Source organism: Tursiops truncatus, chromosome 3 (assembly GCF_011762595.2).
Source record: "Tursiops truncatus isolate mTurTru1 chromosome 3, mTurTru1.mat.Y, whole genome shotgun sequence".
Lineage (NCBI taxonomy): Eukaryota > Metazoa > Chordata > Mammalia > Artiodactyla > Delphinidae > Tursiops > Tursiops truncatus.
The window spans coordinates 88,916,447-88,934,530 of NC_047036.1; the positions used below are offsets into that span (position 1 = coordinate 88,916,447).

Here is an 18,084-nt window from a genome sequence, read left to right on the forward strand (position 1 = left end):
GAAATGACCACTGAGTATATCCTGTTTATTGTTTATGATTTACACGAAAAATGATGGATTGGGGTTGTAGAACAATAAAACAATCATTACGTTTAGACCTGGGCTTTTGAAAAACTTGCATTCCATTTTAACAGTTCACATATATTTAACAGTTTATATATAAATGCAGATCACAAATAAGAGTTAATTAGCTTAGAGATAAACAATTAAGAAACACGAAAGAAAACCACATAGATCTACCTTTAAATATCAGCATTCAAATTACAAGAAAGAAGACGACGTTTAAAAAAATAAAATTATTAGGTCAAGTCACTTAACATATAATACAGAAATAAGAGAAACAGTACTTTTATTAATATTTATATTTCTAATTTACCTTCATATATTCTTTACTTTTTCAAAAGGAGCCAAGACGTGATCAAACAATATTTAGGTGTCCTAACTTGTCAGCCTCAGCTTCTATCAGCTTGTTACAATGAAAATTCTAAAACCTCAATTTTCTTTTTAAAATAATTTTTAAGCCAATTCTTATTCAACTTTTCTCCTTCATAGCAGCTGTTTACAGATAGTAGGGAGCCAAGAATGAAGGGCAGAAACAGATGGAAAGCAAAAAGTACAACAGCTATCTTAAGTTCAGCTCTCAACACTGCTGGTTGAATTTGGAACCAAAACCTCTTAACAACTGGCAGATAATAGTTAAATCTTAACAGCCAAAGAAGAAATATTTTCTTTGGGACAGCTGCTATCTAGGAAGAGAAAACCAAGGTCCCTTTACACTGCCTAAATATAATGTGTGTGGCTTATTACAGAGAAATCTGTAACAATGTCAGTTTAACCACTAAGTGTCACAACTGATCATAATTATTTAAAGGAAACAAACAACAACAATAAAAATCACACTAGCCACAGATTTCCACAATATACACATGAGAATTAATTTTAATTTGATTTGACTCCTTGACACTAACTGATCATCAATGAAATACGGTATGGAAAGATCACAGAGTAGAAAACAAGCAATGATTAGTTTATACAACAGTGACTATATACATCAGAAGGAAAACATGCTACCTAATGCAACATTAAGGCTTGAATGTAAGCATTTCCAAAGTCACAGAAGCCCCAAAGAACCCCTAAATTACAAAGTCACCACATTACATGCATGCAATGTTCAGTTTTGTTTTACCCATAAAACGATACACAGTATTTTGCTGTAAGTACCAGACACATTTACAATATATGCAAAAATTAGAATGCAAGTGTTATGTTCCTTATATTTAAGCCTCAAATGTGCCAACAGTGAAAATTCATTTATTTTTAAGAATGAAGAAAAGAGGTGGAATATAAATATGCAGAGAGATTACACAAATAAAATGTAATTTTGCATTTGGGAAGCCATATAAACATTCTTTTTATGTGTCTAAACTAAATCATCATTGTACTACTTGGATAGATGTACACTCACTATGTGTTTTACTATTTTACTTGCTCAAATGTGGCATTCTAACACCCATCATTCTCTGGTGTTGATACCTAATCACATCTGTAAATTAATATTATGTCCATGTTGATACATACTTGCCTACTGGGTGTGATCACCTAAACAGAAAGCTGTGCACTCTTAGTTTGGTTACATGATTACAAAGATGACCCTGTGGGTCAAATTTCCCATTAAAAAAAAAGTAAAGTAAGGAAAGCTGATTTCCTCACTTTTGTAAAAGCTTGTGAACAGATCTCTTTCAGAGGATAAATGTGAGGTCAGCATCTTCTTTTCTCTTTTAGAGAAAGGAAATTAAGAACGGAACCTGTTCAGTTCTGTTCATACAATCACTAGGCAATCATACAATCTATTCCTTTTTCACCCATGGCTTAATTACTTGTTTTTTATTTTAGTTCCAGGTGCATAATTTTCCCAAAATAAATTAGTGTAAAGAAACAAAGGCTGATAATGTAGTATGACTAATCCTTGTTCAACAATATTTTAAAATAATAAATTATAACACAGTAAGGTTTAGATATGTTGTAAAAAGGTATGGCCAAATCTGTCCTGGACCCCATCAGTTTTATGCTTTATACAAGACAGCACAATTAATTCTTCTAGTTTTTTAAGGATTCAGATTTTCCTTCGGGATACAACAGAATGAGTGTTTTAAAACACTTTATGCTTGTTTTCAGACTTTCCAAAATATTTCAGAGCCAAAATTACCTTTAACTATATCCAGTGTTTATTACACAAATGTGCCATGAGTGTTCTGGACCTTCAAGTATAATTTTAACCAAATAGAAAGGACTTCATAAGGCCATCTAATTCATCTCACTGTACCAAGCACTGAGCACATGAGATTGTTTATATGCTTTACTAACCTTACTTTAAGCACATCCACCATTTCAAATATAATAACTTATTTTACTACCTAACCATTTCAAGGAGATTACATTTAAGATCTTAAAATTTTGTGATGCTCTAGCCAGAAGTTTTGTTTGGCATTCTAAAAGGTCCTAATTTTAAACAAAGATGAAAGAGTAAGTTATCTTCTTACAAAACCACTCAGTATTATGAACCAAGAGGTTTTGATGAAGCAAAAGCAAAGGGACCAATGAAAAAGCATGCTTTAGAATTCTTTTTTATTTCCAACGAAACCAAATTTTACTACTGTTGTGATCACAATCTTCACATTTGATGCAAATAGGAAAACTTAATTATAATCACTTAGTGGCAGTACTTCAGACAAAACCAATAATGTGTGCCACACAGATGATTATTTCTTCTGGATCAAGTTAATCAATAAGCTTGACATTACAATTAATAACATATTAAACTAAAGAAAATGAACGCACTACTTCAACATTCAGCTTGAAAATGTTTAGTACTTTCTGCAAACCTAAATTTAGTTTAGAAAGGTTAATATTCTCTTTCTAAACTATGGCATAGACTATATATAGCATTTTAAATATATTTATATATAATTATTTGCACATCATATTTTAGAAGGATCTGCAGATTTACTTGGATAGACCGATCTCATTCAAGTGTTCAGGCTTAGGGGGCTTCTGCAGTACTGTCATTTGCAGGTGGGGCATCATGATCAGGCTCAGAGGAAGCAGCTGCAGGTGTTTCCATCACAGCAGGTGGGAAATGACGGCGGCACACAGGGCACGTCCCTGACTGGGGGGAGAAAAAAAACAAGTTCACAGCCAATGGAAAGATCTTAACTGCTACAAAGTATCAGAGCAGTATCATTATCCTCAAAACAAGTCAAATAACTTAAAAACAAAACCAAATAAACTTCAAATCCACACAGTACAGAGAGGCAAAATTTTGATGCTATTTCCTCTTCATCCCAATCAGACTCAATTTCTCTGAGGGTAAACAGTGTCTCCTAATCATGTTTGCATCTTTTAGGTCACTCATCTTTCATGTAGTGAGTATTAATTAAGAGTCTACTACATGCTCCACTTGGCACTGGTGCTACAGGGGTGAGCAAGGAGTCACAGGGCATGTCTTCACCTGCACTGAATGCATATATTAGAGAAACCAGAGACCTAATTAATTCACGTATTTATTACACCAAATTATCCCCCTAGGACCTTCCTCATATATACCAAAGCCTTACTTTAGTGTAGCACAGATATGTCAAAGCAGAGGGACCGCAGACCTTCTTTATAAGCCATATACTTCCTTTTCAAAAAGATATGGAGAGTTAGGTGCCTTCTAAATGATAAAACAAATCAATGAGGGAAGGTGGAACAGGGAAAGCAGTTAGACTGGGAGTACATTATTTTAGGACCAATGGAAGGTTATAGAGATGTGTCATCTGGCGATATGTTATCCCCTCCCAAATCTTGTCTTTTCCCAGAGATCTCCCTGATAGAAAAAAGGTTGAAGAAATCAGGCTATTGAAGGTGACAAAGATTCAGAACCTGGAAACCTTCTCCCTAGAGGAAAGGCTTCACAATAAGCTGCTTCCTGACAGGAGACAGACTAAAGAGATTATTACCTTGGGTTAAAGCAAAATCAATGACAATTCAAGATGTACAACATACATAATATTTACAATTCAAGAATTTAACTCAGCAAACATTTATTGTGCACTTGCCATACAGATGGGGCCAAAAGAGCAACATTTTAGAGTCAAGTGTATGAGTACAGTCTCAATCAACCACGCACTAGCTGTGTAACCTTGGATGAATAACAATGATTGGAAAATGAGAATAAGGATACCAATATGTCCCAGAGTTAGTGTTAGGATTAAATGGGAAAACACACATCAATCATCCAGCGATACCTGACACAGAGCAGGCACAGACAACACCAGATCCTTCTTAAGGCTCTGATACTATTGTGGGAGTTTAAGAAAGAGGATATTAAGGATAGAAAAGGTCGAATTTAAGCGGACCTACCTAGATCATCTATTCTTACAGTAAGGGGAAGATCACACCAGGCTAAGCAAACATGAGTAAATGTACAGAGGAGTAAATCTGATGAGATAGACTAGATCACAGAAGCCCTGGAAAGCCTAGACAGAAACTTTAGATTTTTTACTTTTTTTTTTTTTTTTTTTTTTTTTTGTGGTACGCGGGCCTCTCACTGTTGTGGCCTCTCCCATTGCGGAGCACAGGCTCCGGACGCGCAGGCTCAGTGGCCATGGCTCGCTCCGCAACATGTGGGATCCTCCCGGACCGGGGCACGAACCCACGTCCCCTATATCGGCAGGCGGACTCTCAACCACTGCGCCACCAGGGAAGCCCGAAACTTTAGATTTTATAAAGGAATCATGAACATTTCTGCACTGGATTTTAGATATCAACTAGAGTTTTGACAAAGATGAAGTAGCAGTAGAGGGGGAGCAACAGCAAAGAAAGAGAAAGGAAAGAAAAGAAGGGAGAAAGGAGAGGGTAGGAAATAAGAGAAGAGAGAAGGAAGGGAGTGGTTATAGAGAAGAAAGGGAGCCATATCCGTAAGTAATTAAGCTGGGAATGTGATTTGGGAATTTCTACTGAACTGCATGTAAATATCTTTTATGCAAGAATAGAATTCACTGAGAAGATGTAAGTAAAACCTTTTTTTTCTTAAGTAATTCAAATATACTTAAAAATTATTGGGTAAACATTGAAAAACAGTATATAAAAATTTGAATAGGAGGTACTTGGTAGGTTATTAAATATTTATCATATACATTTTAATTTTTAAAATTATTTTCTTGTAGTATAGTTTATTTCCAATGTTGTGTTAATTTTTGCTATATAGAAAAGTGATTCAGTTATACATATATACTTTTTCATATTCTTTGCCATTACAGTTTACCCCAGGATATTAAATATAGTTCCCTGTGCTATATGGTAGGATCTTGTTGCTTTTCCTCATATACATTTTTTTTTTTTAAGATTTTTTAAACTTTTTATTTTTTTTTATTTTTATTTTTTTAACATCTTTATTGGGGTACAATTGCTTTACAATGGTGTGTTAGTTTCTGCTTTATAACAAAGTGAATCAGTTACACATACACATATGTCCCCATCTCTCTTCCCTCTTGCGTCTCCCTCCCTCCCACCCTCCCTATCCCACCCCTCCAGGCTGTCACAAAGCACCGAGCCAATATCCCTGTGCCATGCGGCTGCTTCCCACTAGCTATCTACCTTACTACGTTTGTTAGTGTGTATATGTCCATAACTCTCTCTCGCCCTGTCACGGCTCACCCTTCCCCCTCCCCATAACCTCAAGTCCGTTCTCTAGGAGGTTTGCGTCTTTATTCCTGCCTTACCCCTAGGTTCTTCATGACATTTTTAAAGATACCATCTCATATTAGCAGAATATCTGTACAGAGCAGTCCTAAAGGCTTCTTTGCTTAAGATATTTTTGAAAACATCAAATTTCAGGGATATAATCAAAGATCTAATTAGCTTTATCCTAAAATCATTTGCCTATATTGTTTTTAGACAATGTTAGTTAAGGTAAAATAGTTTGATATATCATTAATCTGTAATCATTAAAAGGTAAACAATTTTAAACACTGAATTAAAAATTACTACGAGTATGTAGCTAAATAAAATAGGCTTAAAAGACACTACTATCATCATTAACTTGTAGGAGAAACTATTAACTTTAAAAAAGTAAATCTGCAACTCACCTTCTGCAGCCAAATTGAGACACAAGGTTTGTGAAAGAAATGATGACAGGGTAACTCTGTTGCTATATCATCCTTAATATACTCACTGCAACAGATTGGACAGCATTGCTCCTGACCAATAGCTGAAAACAAATAATTTGATTTATCAATCCCATGAAGTTCAATTTTAATAAAATTGAAAACCAACATATTAACTCATAGACAACACCTATGAAAGACAAAAGAACCAGACTTTGGTGAATTAATTGGCAAAAGTGTTTCAGCTTAATACATGACAATTTGGAATTTAATAAACATTGCTTTTGTAGAAAAGTTGTCCCAGCCTATCACTTGATAAATTAAAAAATTCCACTAGGTAAAAGTCTGTCTGAATTAGGTTTCATACAAAATCTAATGAAAGTTTCTGACAGTCACTATTTTATCTTCTAGGTGCATTGGTGATATACTTGAATATGCAAAGTGTCGTTCAACATTAGAGATCAGCTTTGCCCTTACCAGTGTGATCTTCAAGAACAAGGGTCTCTGGAAGACCATCAATGCTCTCCTTACTGGCTGGTGGATTGGCCACCTCAACATCCACTGCAAGAGACTCTAAATGTGCCAGGGCAGTCTGAAAATGAAAAGTCACATTTCTTTGTTAGGAAACACTTTTTAAAACAGTAATGAAAAACTATTTTTAAAGGTATCTTCCAAAATTATATCCACCATTATCCTCTTCCTACTGGTTTCTTTTGCTTCAGTCCCTGCGCTTTTTGCCCCTTCCAAAAAGGAACCATCACCAAACCAAAAAATCAAAAAACACAGGAAAAAAAAATCCCTACTTTTCACAAGTACAACAAAAATCTATCTTGTCTCAATAACCATTTACTTGTCCATCATACTTATATTTTCAAGAGTGGTTACCTCTTCCAACTTATGAGCTTATATATGAGATCAATAACATGAAAGAAAATAAATACTTTGAACAGGTTCAACTCATGAAATATAAAATGTGGCCAAGGTTACAAGATGTTCAAGGCAGGGAAGCAAATAATGCATTTCTGAACGGCTGTATCTACTACTGGTATAGAGTCAGCACACCCACATTACTGGTTCACTAGTACTGGCACAACTCATTTTATTGCACTTTGCAGGTACTGCAAGTTTTTACAAATTGAAGGTTTCTGGCAATCCTGGCTCAAACAAATCTATCAGTGCCACTTTTTCCAACAGCATTTCTCACTTCATGTCTCTGTGTCACATTCTGGTAATTCTCACAATATTTAAAACTTTTTCAATATTATTATAATTGTTATGGTGATCTGTGATCAGTGATCTTTGATGTTACTACTATGACTCACTGAAGGCTAAGATGATGGTTAGCATTTTTTAGCAATAAAGTGTTTTTTAATTCAGGTAAGTACATTTTTTTGGACATACTGCTATTGAACACTTAATTGACTACAGTATAGTGTAAACATAACTTTTATATGCACTGAGAAACCAAAAATTTGTGTGACTCACTTTATTGTAGTGCTCTTGAACTGAACCTGGAATATCTCTGAGGTATGCCTGTATTCCTAGGTTATCTGGGTTGTGAACTTTATTTAGGAGTTCAAATGTCTGGAAAAAGTCACTAACAGGAATGGAAAGAACAGCAAATCATATGACCATCTAGTACGAGTCACCCTCATCTTTTTGTGGTTTGATTAGCCCTTATGGCTACAATTAGGTTAGAACCGCAGACAGGACCTATAATCACAGGATCTAAATGGTAGAAACACACCAAGTATCCACAGATGAATGAACAAAATGTGGTTGGTAAAGATAAATATTCAATATATAGTCAAATTCAGAATATTCTGATATCATAATATGGTAGTATATTAACCACTTCACTAAGAATAAACGTTAAAGGACAAGAGTATTAAAAATAATTATACTACAATAACTTATTAATGAATACTCAATATAAGAAAAGGTAAACTGTGACATCAAAAACATAAGACTGGGGAAATAAAAGGGTAAAGTTTTTGTAGGCAATTGAAGTTATCAGCATAAAGTAGGCTGTTAAGATGTTTTATGTAAACCTCATGGTAACCACAAAGCAAAAGTCTACATTAGATTCACAAAAGGTAAAAAAATCACCAAGTCACAAAAGAAGACAATAAGAGAGGGAGAAAGTAACAAGGGAACTACAAAACAGCCAGACAACATAATAAGAAGGCATTAGTAAGTTCTTATCTATCAATAGTTACTCTAATATAAATGGACTAAATTCTCCAATCAAAAGGCATACAGTGGTGAATGGAAAAAAAACAAGACCCAACTACATGCTGCCTGTAAGAGACTCACTTCAGCTTTAAGGAAACACATAGGCTCAAAGTGAAGGGATGGAAAAAGACACTGCATTCAAGTGGAAACCAAAGAGAGCAGGGGCAGCTATACTTATATCAGACAAAAGAGACTTTGAGCCAAAAATGGTAACAAGAGGCAAAGAAGATTATTATACAATGATACAGAATCAACTCATCAAGAGAATACAACAATCATAAATGAATATGTACCCCAAAAAAAGAGCAACTAAATATATTAAGCAAATAAAAACAGATCTGAAGTGAGATTAGACAACAATATGATATTAGGGGAGTTCAATATTTCACTTTCAATAATGGATATATTATCCGGACAGAAAACAAAAAGGAAATATTGGACTTGAACTATACTTTAGGTAAAATGGACCTAACAGACATATACAGAACATTCCACAAAACAGCAGCGGAAGACACATTCTTCTTGAATGCACATGAAACATTATTCAGGTTAGATCATATATGTCACAAAACAAGTCTTAGCAAATTTGAGAAGACTGAAATCACACCAATTATCTTTTCTGACCAAAATGGCAAGAAATGAAAAATCAACAATAGGAAGAAAACTGGAAAATTCACAAAAATGTGGAAATTAAACAACACACTCCTGAACAACCAATGAGGCAAAGAAGGAATCAGAAGATATCTTGAAACAAACAATAATGGAAACACAATATACCAAAACTTACAGGACAAAACAAAAGCAGTTCTAAGAGGGAAGTTTATAGCAAAAAAATGCCTACATTAAGAAAAAGGAAATATACCAAACAACCTAACTTTACACCTCAAGGAAGTAGAAAATAGTTTGAAATTTTTTTTCAAAATATCTGAAAAAGGAACTAAGCTGAAAGTTATCAGGAGGAAGGAAGTAACAAAGATCAGAGCAGAAAGTGTAGAGACCAGAAAAATAGAAAATACCAACTAACACCTGTTTTTTTTTGAAAAAGTAACATTGACAAGCCTTTAGTTAGACTAAAAAAGACAAAAGACCCAAATAAAATAATAAATGAAAGAGGAGACATTACAACTGATAACACAGAAATACAAAGTATCAGAGGAGACTATCATGAATAACTGTACACCAACAAATTGGATATATTAGAAGAGAAACATAAAACCTACCAAGAATGAATCATAAAAAAACAGAAATACTGAACAGACCAATACAAGCAGGGAGAATGAATCAGTAATCAAAAATCTCCCCCAAAAGAAAAGCCCAGGAGCAGATGGTTTCCCTGGGAAATTCTACCAAACATTAAAGAATTAATGCCAATCCTTCTCAAACTCTTTCAAGAGGAGGAGGAACACTCCCACACTCATTTTATGAGTCCAGCATTACTCTGATAGCAAAGCCAGTTCATGACACAAGAGGCATACCTTGCTTCATTGAGTTCTGCTTCATTGCGCTTCATAGATATTGTGTTATTTACAAATTCAAGGTTTGTGGCAACCTTGCATGACAGTTAGCTTTTTTAGCAATGAAGTATTTAAAAATTAAGGTATATACATTGTTTTTCTAGACAATGCTATTGCCTACTTAATAGAGTAAGTATAGTGTAAACATAACTTTTTATATGCACTGGGAAATGAAAAAATTTGTTGACTTGCTTTATTGTGATATTCACTTTACTGCGGTGGTCTGGAGCCAAACCCGCAATATCTCCAAGGTATGCCTGTACAAGAAAAGAAAGTTACAGCCCAATAATCCTGATGAACATAGATGCAAAAATCCTCAACAAAATAGTAACAGACCATATTCAACAGCACATAAACGGATCACGCACCATGATCAAGTGATATTTATCCCTGGGATGCAAGGGTGGATCAACACATATGAATCAATAAATATGATACAGCACATTTATAAAATGAAAAGATAAAATGCATATGATCATCCCAATAGATGCAAAAAAAAAAAAAAGAAAAAGAAAAGGAAAACACTCATTTGACAAAACACAGCAACCTTTCATGATAAAAACTTTTCACAGATGGGTATAGAAGGAACATACCTCAACATAATAAAGGCACACAAAGCCCACAGCTAACATCATAATCAACAGTGAAAGGTGGAAAGTTTTCCCCCTAAAATCAAGAACAAGACAAGGGTGCCCACTCTCACCACTCCTATTAAACATAGTACAGAAATCCTAGCCAAAGTAATCAGGCAAGAAAAATAAAGGCATCAAATTGGAAAGGAAGAAGTAAAAGTGTCTTTGTTTGCAGATAAGATCTTATATGTATAGAAATTCCTAGACTCCACACACACACACAAAAAGTTAGAACTAATCAACAAATTCAGTAAAGTTGCAGGATACAAAATCAACATATAGGAATCACTTGTGTTTCTATACATTAATAATAAAATATCTGAAAAAGAAATTTTAAAAAATCCCATTCATGACAGCATAAAAAATTTAATAAAATACTTAGGAATAAACTCAAGCAAAGAGGTGAAAGATCTATACACTGAAAACTATACCACTTTGCTGAAAGAAGACATGAATAATGCAAAGACATCCCATGTTCATGGATTGGAAGAATTAAAATATATGTTAAAATGTCCATACTACCTAAAGCAATATACAGGTTTAATGCAATCCCTATCAAAATTCCAATGGCATTTTTCATGGAAATAGAAAAAAATCTTAAAATCTGTACAGAACCACAAAAGATCCTCATCCTGAATAGCCAAAACTGAAGCCGTCACATTTCCTGATTTCAAACTGTATACAAAACTATAGTAATTAAAACAGTATGGTACTGGCATAAAAACAGACATATAGACCAAATAACAGAATTGAGAGACCAGAAATAAACCCTGGCAAATACGAACAACTGATAAGGGAGCCAGGAATACTCAATGGGGAAAGGATAATCTCTTCAGTAAATGGTACTGGGAAAACTGGATAATCACATGCATAAAGCTGAACCCCTACCTTACACCACTGACAAAAATTAACTTGAAATGGAATAAAAACTTGGCCTGAAACTATAAAACTCCTAGAAGAAAATACTGAGAAAAAGTTCCTTGACATTGGTTTTGGCAATGATTTTCTGGATGTGACAACTAAAGCATAAGCAACAAAAGCAAAAATAAATAAGTGGACTACATTAAACTCAAACGCTTCTGCATTGGAAAAAAACCAATCAACAAAATGAAAAGCCTAGCTACAAAGTGGGACAAAATATTTACAAATCATGTATTTGATAAGGGATCAATATTCAAAACATGTAAGGAACTTAAGAGCTAAAAAACAAACAATAAAAAAATGAGCAGAGGAACTGAATAGACATTTTTCCAAGGAAGACATACAAAAGGCCAACAGGTACATTAACAGATGCTCAATATCACTAATCATCAGGGAAATGCAAATCAAAACCACAATGAGATACCACCTCACACCTGTTAGAATGGCTATCATGAAAAAGACAGGAAATCAAAGTGTTGGTAAAGCTGGGGATATAAGGGAACCCTCATGCACTGTTGGTGGGAATGTTAACTGATGCAGCCCCTATGGAAAACAGCAGAAAGTTCCCCCCCCAAAATTAAAAATAGAACTACCATATGATCCAACAACCCCACTTCTTGATAGTTATCTAAAGGAAATAAAATCAGGATCTTCACTGTAGTATTATTCACAATAGCTAAGATATAGAAACAACCTAAGCATCCACTTATGAATGAATGGATAAAGAAGGTGTGGTGTGGGGTGTGTGCGTGTGTGTGTGTGTGTGTGTGTGTGTGTGTGTGTGCGCATAGATCTATCTATATATCTATCTATAAAATGGAATATTATTTAGCCATGAGAAAAAAGGAAATCATGCCATTTGTGACAGCATGGATGAAACTTGAGGGCATTATGCTAAGTGAAATAAGTCAGAGAGAGAAACACAAATACTGTATAATATAACTTATATGTGGAATCTAAAAAAGGTGAACTCATGGAAACAGAGAGTAGAATGGTGGTTGCCAGAGACTGGGAGTTGGGGGAAATGGGCAGTTACTGGTCAAAGGGTACAAACTTCCAGTTATAAGATGAGTAAGTTCTGGGGATCCAAGGTAGCAAAGTGATTATAGATAACAAATTGTACTATATACTTGAAAGTTGGTAAGAGAGTAAATCTTAAATGTTCTCACCACAAGAAAGAAATGGTAATTATGTGAGGTGATGGAGGTTAACAACCCTACTGTGATAATAATTTCACAATATATGTGTATCAAATCAACACACTGTACACCTTAAACTTACACAATGTTACATGTCAAATACATCCCAATAAAGCTGGAAAAATGTGGTATACACATGCAATGGAGTAGAATTCAACCTTGAAAAAGAAGGGAATTCTGACACATGCTAAAACAAGGATGAACACTGAAGGCATTATGCTAAGTGAAATAGGCCAGTTACATTAGGATAAATATTGTATACCTGATATGAGGTACCTAAAGTAGTAAAATTCATAAGATAAACAGTAGAATGATGGTTGCCACAGGATGAGGAAAGGAGGGAATGTGGTTAATTGTTTATGTATAATGCCATTTAACTATGTACTTTAAAGTAGTTAGAATAGTAAATTTTACATTATGTGCCTGTTACCACAATAAAAAATAAACAAACTAGGCTTCCTATTTGTTCCTATTCCTAGGTAGGAATAGGATTCTTTCTGCCTGATGGTTAACATTGCGTTCTCTTGGATGGCAAACATAATCTTTTGTATACTCCTCAAGATCTAGCCAAGATATTTTAGCAACTGTCTTTCCAAAAAGGATTTGAGATGACTTACAAAAAAGGATAGGGCCAAGGCCAAAGCAAAGTCAGGACTAAAAAAAGAGCGAGCAAAAAAAATTCACGGTAATAAAAGTTAATAAACATAGTTAATAACATTGAACACCAAATTTGACTCTGGATTTGCAGATAGATATTGCAAAAAGAAAAACAGTGTGCCAGTAAGAGAAGTATTGCCTCTGACAAATTCACCTTTCATCTCCGTCCTGTGAAAATAGATCTGGGCCCTTTAAATATTTTTCCTTTGTCAGCTACCATGATCTTAGGCTGTGCAGGAGAGGGTGCTGGAGAGACATCACAGGAGGAATGGGCTGTTTAGTTCTAGTGCGCTTGTTGGGAGCAGTGTGTGAGGCTTCCCTGTTGTGGGCTTCTGGAGCACAGACGGCTTCTGCGCCAGGCTCCTCCAGTGTGATGAAAGGTTTCTCCAGCACTTGGATCCGGAAGCACATGCAGTTTCCCCAGTGCCTGACAGCTGCAGTATAAGGTGGCCAGCAGCTTCCCCTGGCACCCATCTTGGGTGGTTTTGTAGCAGGAGCGCTTCCAGTTAGTCTCTTCCCTGTGAATAGTTTCTTTAGCACTCCAAAGGTAGATTTTTGCCAAGATCCAGAGGGCAGATTTCCAGCAAGTTCTGCCAGCATAATAGCATAAACACTTCTCTAAGAGCCATGGTTGTGTCCTCTTCAATGCAGCCTAGATCTCAGCCCTGGGGGGTGGGGAGGTGGAGTGCTTCATCTCAGCCCTAAGGCTATTCCTTAAATCTACTACTCCTATATTCTTTAGAATTCACTTTACTTCCTAGTAGCCTAACTATAGTTAGTAATTCTTTATACTAAACTTACCCCATTCAAATTAATTGTTTTCTCCCTGTGACTGAGCTCAGACTGATAAAGAACTGGTATCAGGCATGATTCCATGAAGTAAGAATGGGATTGGTTTGGTTGAGCTTTTGGGCTTGAGCTCACTGCTGAGCTCTTTACCAACTGAAGAGGGGTGCTATCAATCCATGGTCTTCAGTGGAATCAAAATTAAACTATCACTGTGGTTGAACACAGTGAAGTGCCAACTAAAGCACATGTCTTGGGAACCCAGGTGGCTGCTGCACCTGACCTAATGGCAATAATGATGACTATAAAAACTGTGACGTGGGATGGATCCTTCTGAGCGCTCCTGCACATTTACAAAGAGAAAGTGACAGACTTGGGCCCATTAACTCTCAAAGTGAAGCACGGTATAAGAACCAGAGCATGTCCATGATAGCCCCGAAAAAAATCTCTTACTTTTGAAAATCAAACATACATTTTAAATTAAATTAATTCTCAGTCAAGTTTCTCAAAAATTATATCACTGATTGGTTAAAAAACAGGATTCTGAGACTTAGAATGGGGACATCTGGTTGAACTCAGATGAAACTGACTATTTTGAATCCCCATGTCACTCTGAGCCTCCTTGTACCAGTAGGAGTAGCTTACCCTCCACAAACCAGCCTTTCTCTACTTGAAAATCCTGTGATAATTTCAAGTATAGAGTATACATCTCTTAGTACTTCTATGCCCAATAGTATAAAGTTACCAGAAAACTACAGCAGCCAAAAAAGGCAGGATGATTGAGGACACAGACTCTTGAGAAATGTAGGTTTGGGTCACACCACCAAGTAAAGAATCCCAACCAGGTGAGATTCTTGCTGATGACAGAGAAAATAAGGAAGAAAGACACTATAGCTATGAATTACAGCCTGTGACCAAATACAGAAACAAGGACTAGTAGCTTTGCATATTTTCCATTTGCTTGTTATATGTATATATTTATCTGTATCTACTAACCATTTTCTTTTTTCCCGATCTTCCCATTTTTATTTTATATAGCAGTCAACTTTACAATTTAATCTTTATATAAGAGAATATTCAGTATGACTGACAATTTATGAAGTAATTAATATAGCCAGCGATGAATACAACGACTCTTGGGACTGTTCATCTGTTCATTCTGGGGAAAAGGTGAAACTTCTTCTTTTGTTAGAATAGCTGTATCTTGTTGGGTAGAAATATAGCTGTACTGTCGTTGGACGGCAGTTGAAATGTGTGTAGAAATGTGTATACAGAATCCAAGTAGTCAAAAATATGGACTGTTCCAATAATCAATTATTGCTTCTCAGATCTAAATTCACTGTTTTTGTAAGCTCTGTGAAAATGGATTTGGGCCATTTAAATATATTCCCTTCTGACAGTTGTCATGATGTTAAGCTTTGTTCATAGAGGATGCTGAAGAGACAGTGCAGGAGGAAAAGGGCTTTGCTTCTGATCCTGTTCCCACATTCCTTTTTATACTCACCGTTTTTCCACTTTATAAATAAAAGCATACTTCTTCCCCCTTCAAAGGGGCAATCTGAAATACCAGGGTCAAACTGAACTATAATGACTGATAAGAAATCTTTGTAGATGGCTTCCAATTTTCTACTTTCAAAAAAAATAGGAGGATCTAAACAACTTGCCAAGTTTTTGTGATTTTGGTAATATCTGAGAAGAATTCAGTGACAATGCTATGATAAACTCCTTCCATCCCTACCAATTTACTTATTTGAATAAGGATTTTCAATCTACATTCATAAGATAAAAAACAGAAATAAAGTTGATGCTGAATTATGCCTCATTCTAGGAATAAAATTCACTCACAAAGTAATTAGGAAGGGAAAAAAGCTTCTATCTCATTAAGAGATACATTTCTAGTAAAATTTTACTTTATGTTTAAGTAATTATTTATCAAATTTTATAACAGTTCGTTTTTGATCAATAGACACAACAAACATTTTATACTCAATCTAAACCATTTTTTTTACATTTAAATTCCTGAACATATTTTTATTGCAAAGGTGATATAATAGGGTAAATAATATTACTTAAGATTTATGCCAAAAAATTTTAGATGTCAACGTAAAGATGTGCAAAGGAATACTTTTTTTCCCCCAAGATTTCTTTGGGAGTGAGTAAAAAGCTTTAAAATCATTTTTTCAAACAGTTAAATATCTTAAATATTTTGCCCTCATATCTGAGACAGAGATATGAGGCAAATGTTTATTGCCAATATATTCACCAGTATCTACTACCTGAAAAGAAAGAACAGCCTAGTACTGGAAAAATAACAGAAATGAAAACAACCACTGACAGAAAGAGATAGGGCTGCTGAGAAAAAAAACAAATCAAAGCACTCAGTTTGTCTTATTACTTGTTTTTGCTTTATTTAAAGAATGTTAGTATTAAATTTAAAAGGAAAAATCCTAAATTATAAATTATTTCAGTTTCATTTTTCAAAATGAATAAGTAAGTGCACGCTAGAAAAATAAAGATTTCTAGAGAGTGATAGGAAGAAGGAATTGTATTGATTCTCTAGAAGAGAAGCATGTCTCAATCAAATTCAAATAAAATAAAGCTGAGCACTAAATCTGAAGAAGCTGTTATGCTGCGGAGAAGGGGAGACATTTAATGCTATTAATCTGAAACAGAAGGATAGGTGGGTAAGAACAACTGAAAGCGGCAGTGCCACTGGGTTCCTGAGAGCAGGAGGCAACAATGCGGAGACTCTATGTTCCCTGGACATACTACAGTCTTTCCTTCCTCTTGTCTTTGTCCACTCTGCTAATGCCTTCACCTAGCCTGACCTCTCATGACCAGTCTCTCTCGCTCTTCTTTCAAGATGCCAATCAAATGTCACAGTTCCCATTAGTAATAAACAATAAAACTTTTAATTTTTAAAACTTCTTTATAAAGACATCTCCATATTGTAGGAATCATAAACCACTAGCATAATAATGGAAACAAACTATTTAACGACTGTGAAACCAGACTCTAATATTGATGTATATTCCATGTGGTCCCTTAAAATGTCTTTAACTCAAGGAAGTTAGTGATCCTTAATCTTTATATATTCTATTCCTGATGCAGGTTATCATGCTGTGCCACTGTTTCCCATGTGTCAGAATTTGGCAAGGCAAGTTATATAATCTGGGAAAAGTCCTAAGTGTATTATCCTGTCTCATGATATTCTGACTTTTCTTCTAGTACATAGTATTTTTCTTTTTCTTCTCCCAGTTTTACTGAGATATAATTGACATACAGCACCATGTAAGTTTAACATATATAGCATAATGATGTGACTTACATACACCATGAAATGATTATCCCAATAAGTTTAGTGAGCACCCATCATCTCAATATAGATGCAAAATTAAAGAAATAGAAAAAAAGTTATTTCCTTGTGATGAGAACTCTTAGGATTTACTCTCTCAACAACTTTCATATATAAAATACAGCGGTGCTAATTATATTTATCATGTTGCACATTACCTCCCTAGTACTTATTTATCTTATAACTGAAAGTTTATGCCTTTTGACTACCTTCATCCAATTCCCCCTCCCCCCAACCCCCCGCCTCTAGTAACTACAAATCTGATTCTTTTCCTGAGTTTGTTTTTGAAGTATAATTGACCTAGCACACTGTATTAGTTCGTTACACTACATAGTGATTTGATATTTCTATATATTTCAAAATGATCACCATGATACACAGTATTTCTGCTATGGTCACTTTGAGAAAAACATACACTATAATGCGTAACTGACAGCAATGATCTCCATGGAAGATTACACACACTTAAAAAAGTGATACCAATGCAAAGCTAACTTGTGTGTGTACCTGTGCATGCATATGTGTGTGTAGATAAATAGGTCTAGATCTCTCTATCTACCTAATACCTAATTTATAAATCTAAACTGGGCTTTTTTTTTTTTTTTGCGGTACGCAGGCCTCTCACTGTTGTGGCCTCTC

At 35.0% G+C, this 18,084-nt stretch overlaps 1 protein-coding gene across 2 annotated transcripts in view; it reads right to left on the bottom strand.

Moving 5' to 3' along the window:
* Window positions 1-8: 8 nt before the first annotated feature.
* The window catches only part of PJA2 (praja ring finger ubiquitin ligase 2), a 79,686-nt gene continuing 61,610 nt past the window's right edge, over window positions 9-18,084 (bottom strand). For both annotated transcript variants that reach the window (XM_019940809.3, XM_033853083.2), the window contains 3 exons: window positions 6,624-6,738; window positions 6,129-6,250; window positions 9-3,166 (listed from right to left, as the gene is read on the bottom strand). In XM_019940809.3, coding sequence (XP_019796368.1) covers window positions 3,041-3,166; window positions 6,129-6,250; window positions 6,624-6,738 — 363 coding nt within the window. In that variant the 3' untranslated portion in view covers window positions 9-3,040. The remainder of the gene's footprint in view (window positions 3,167-6,128; window positions 6,251-6,623; window positions 6,739-18,084) is intronic.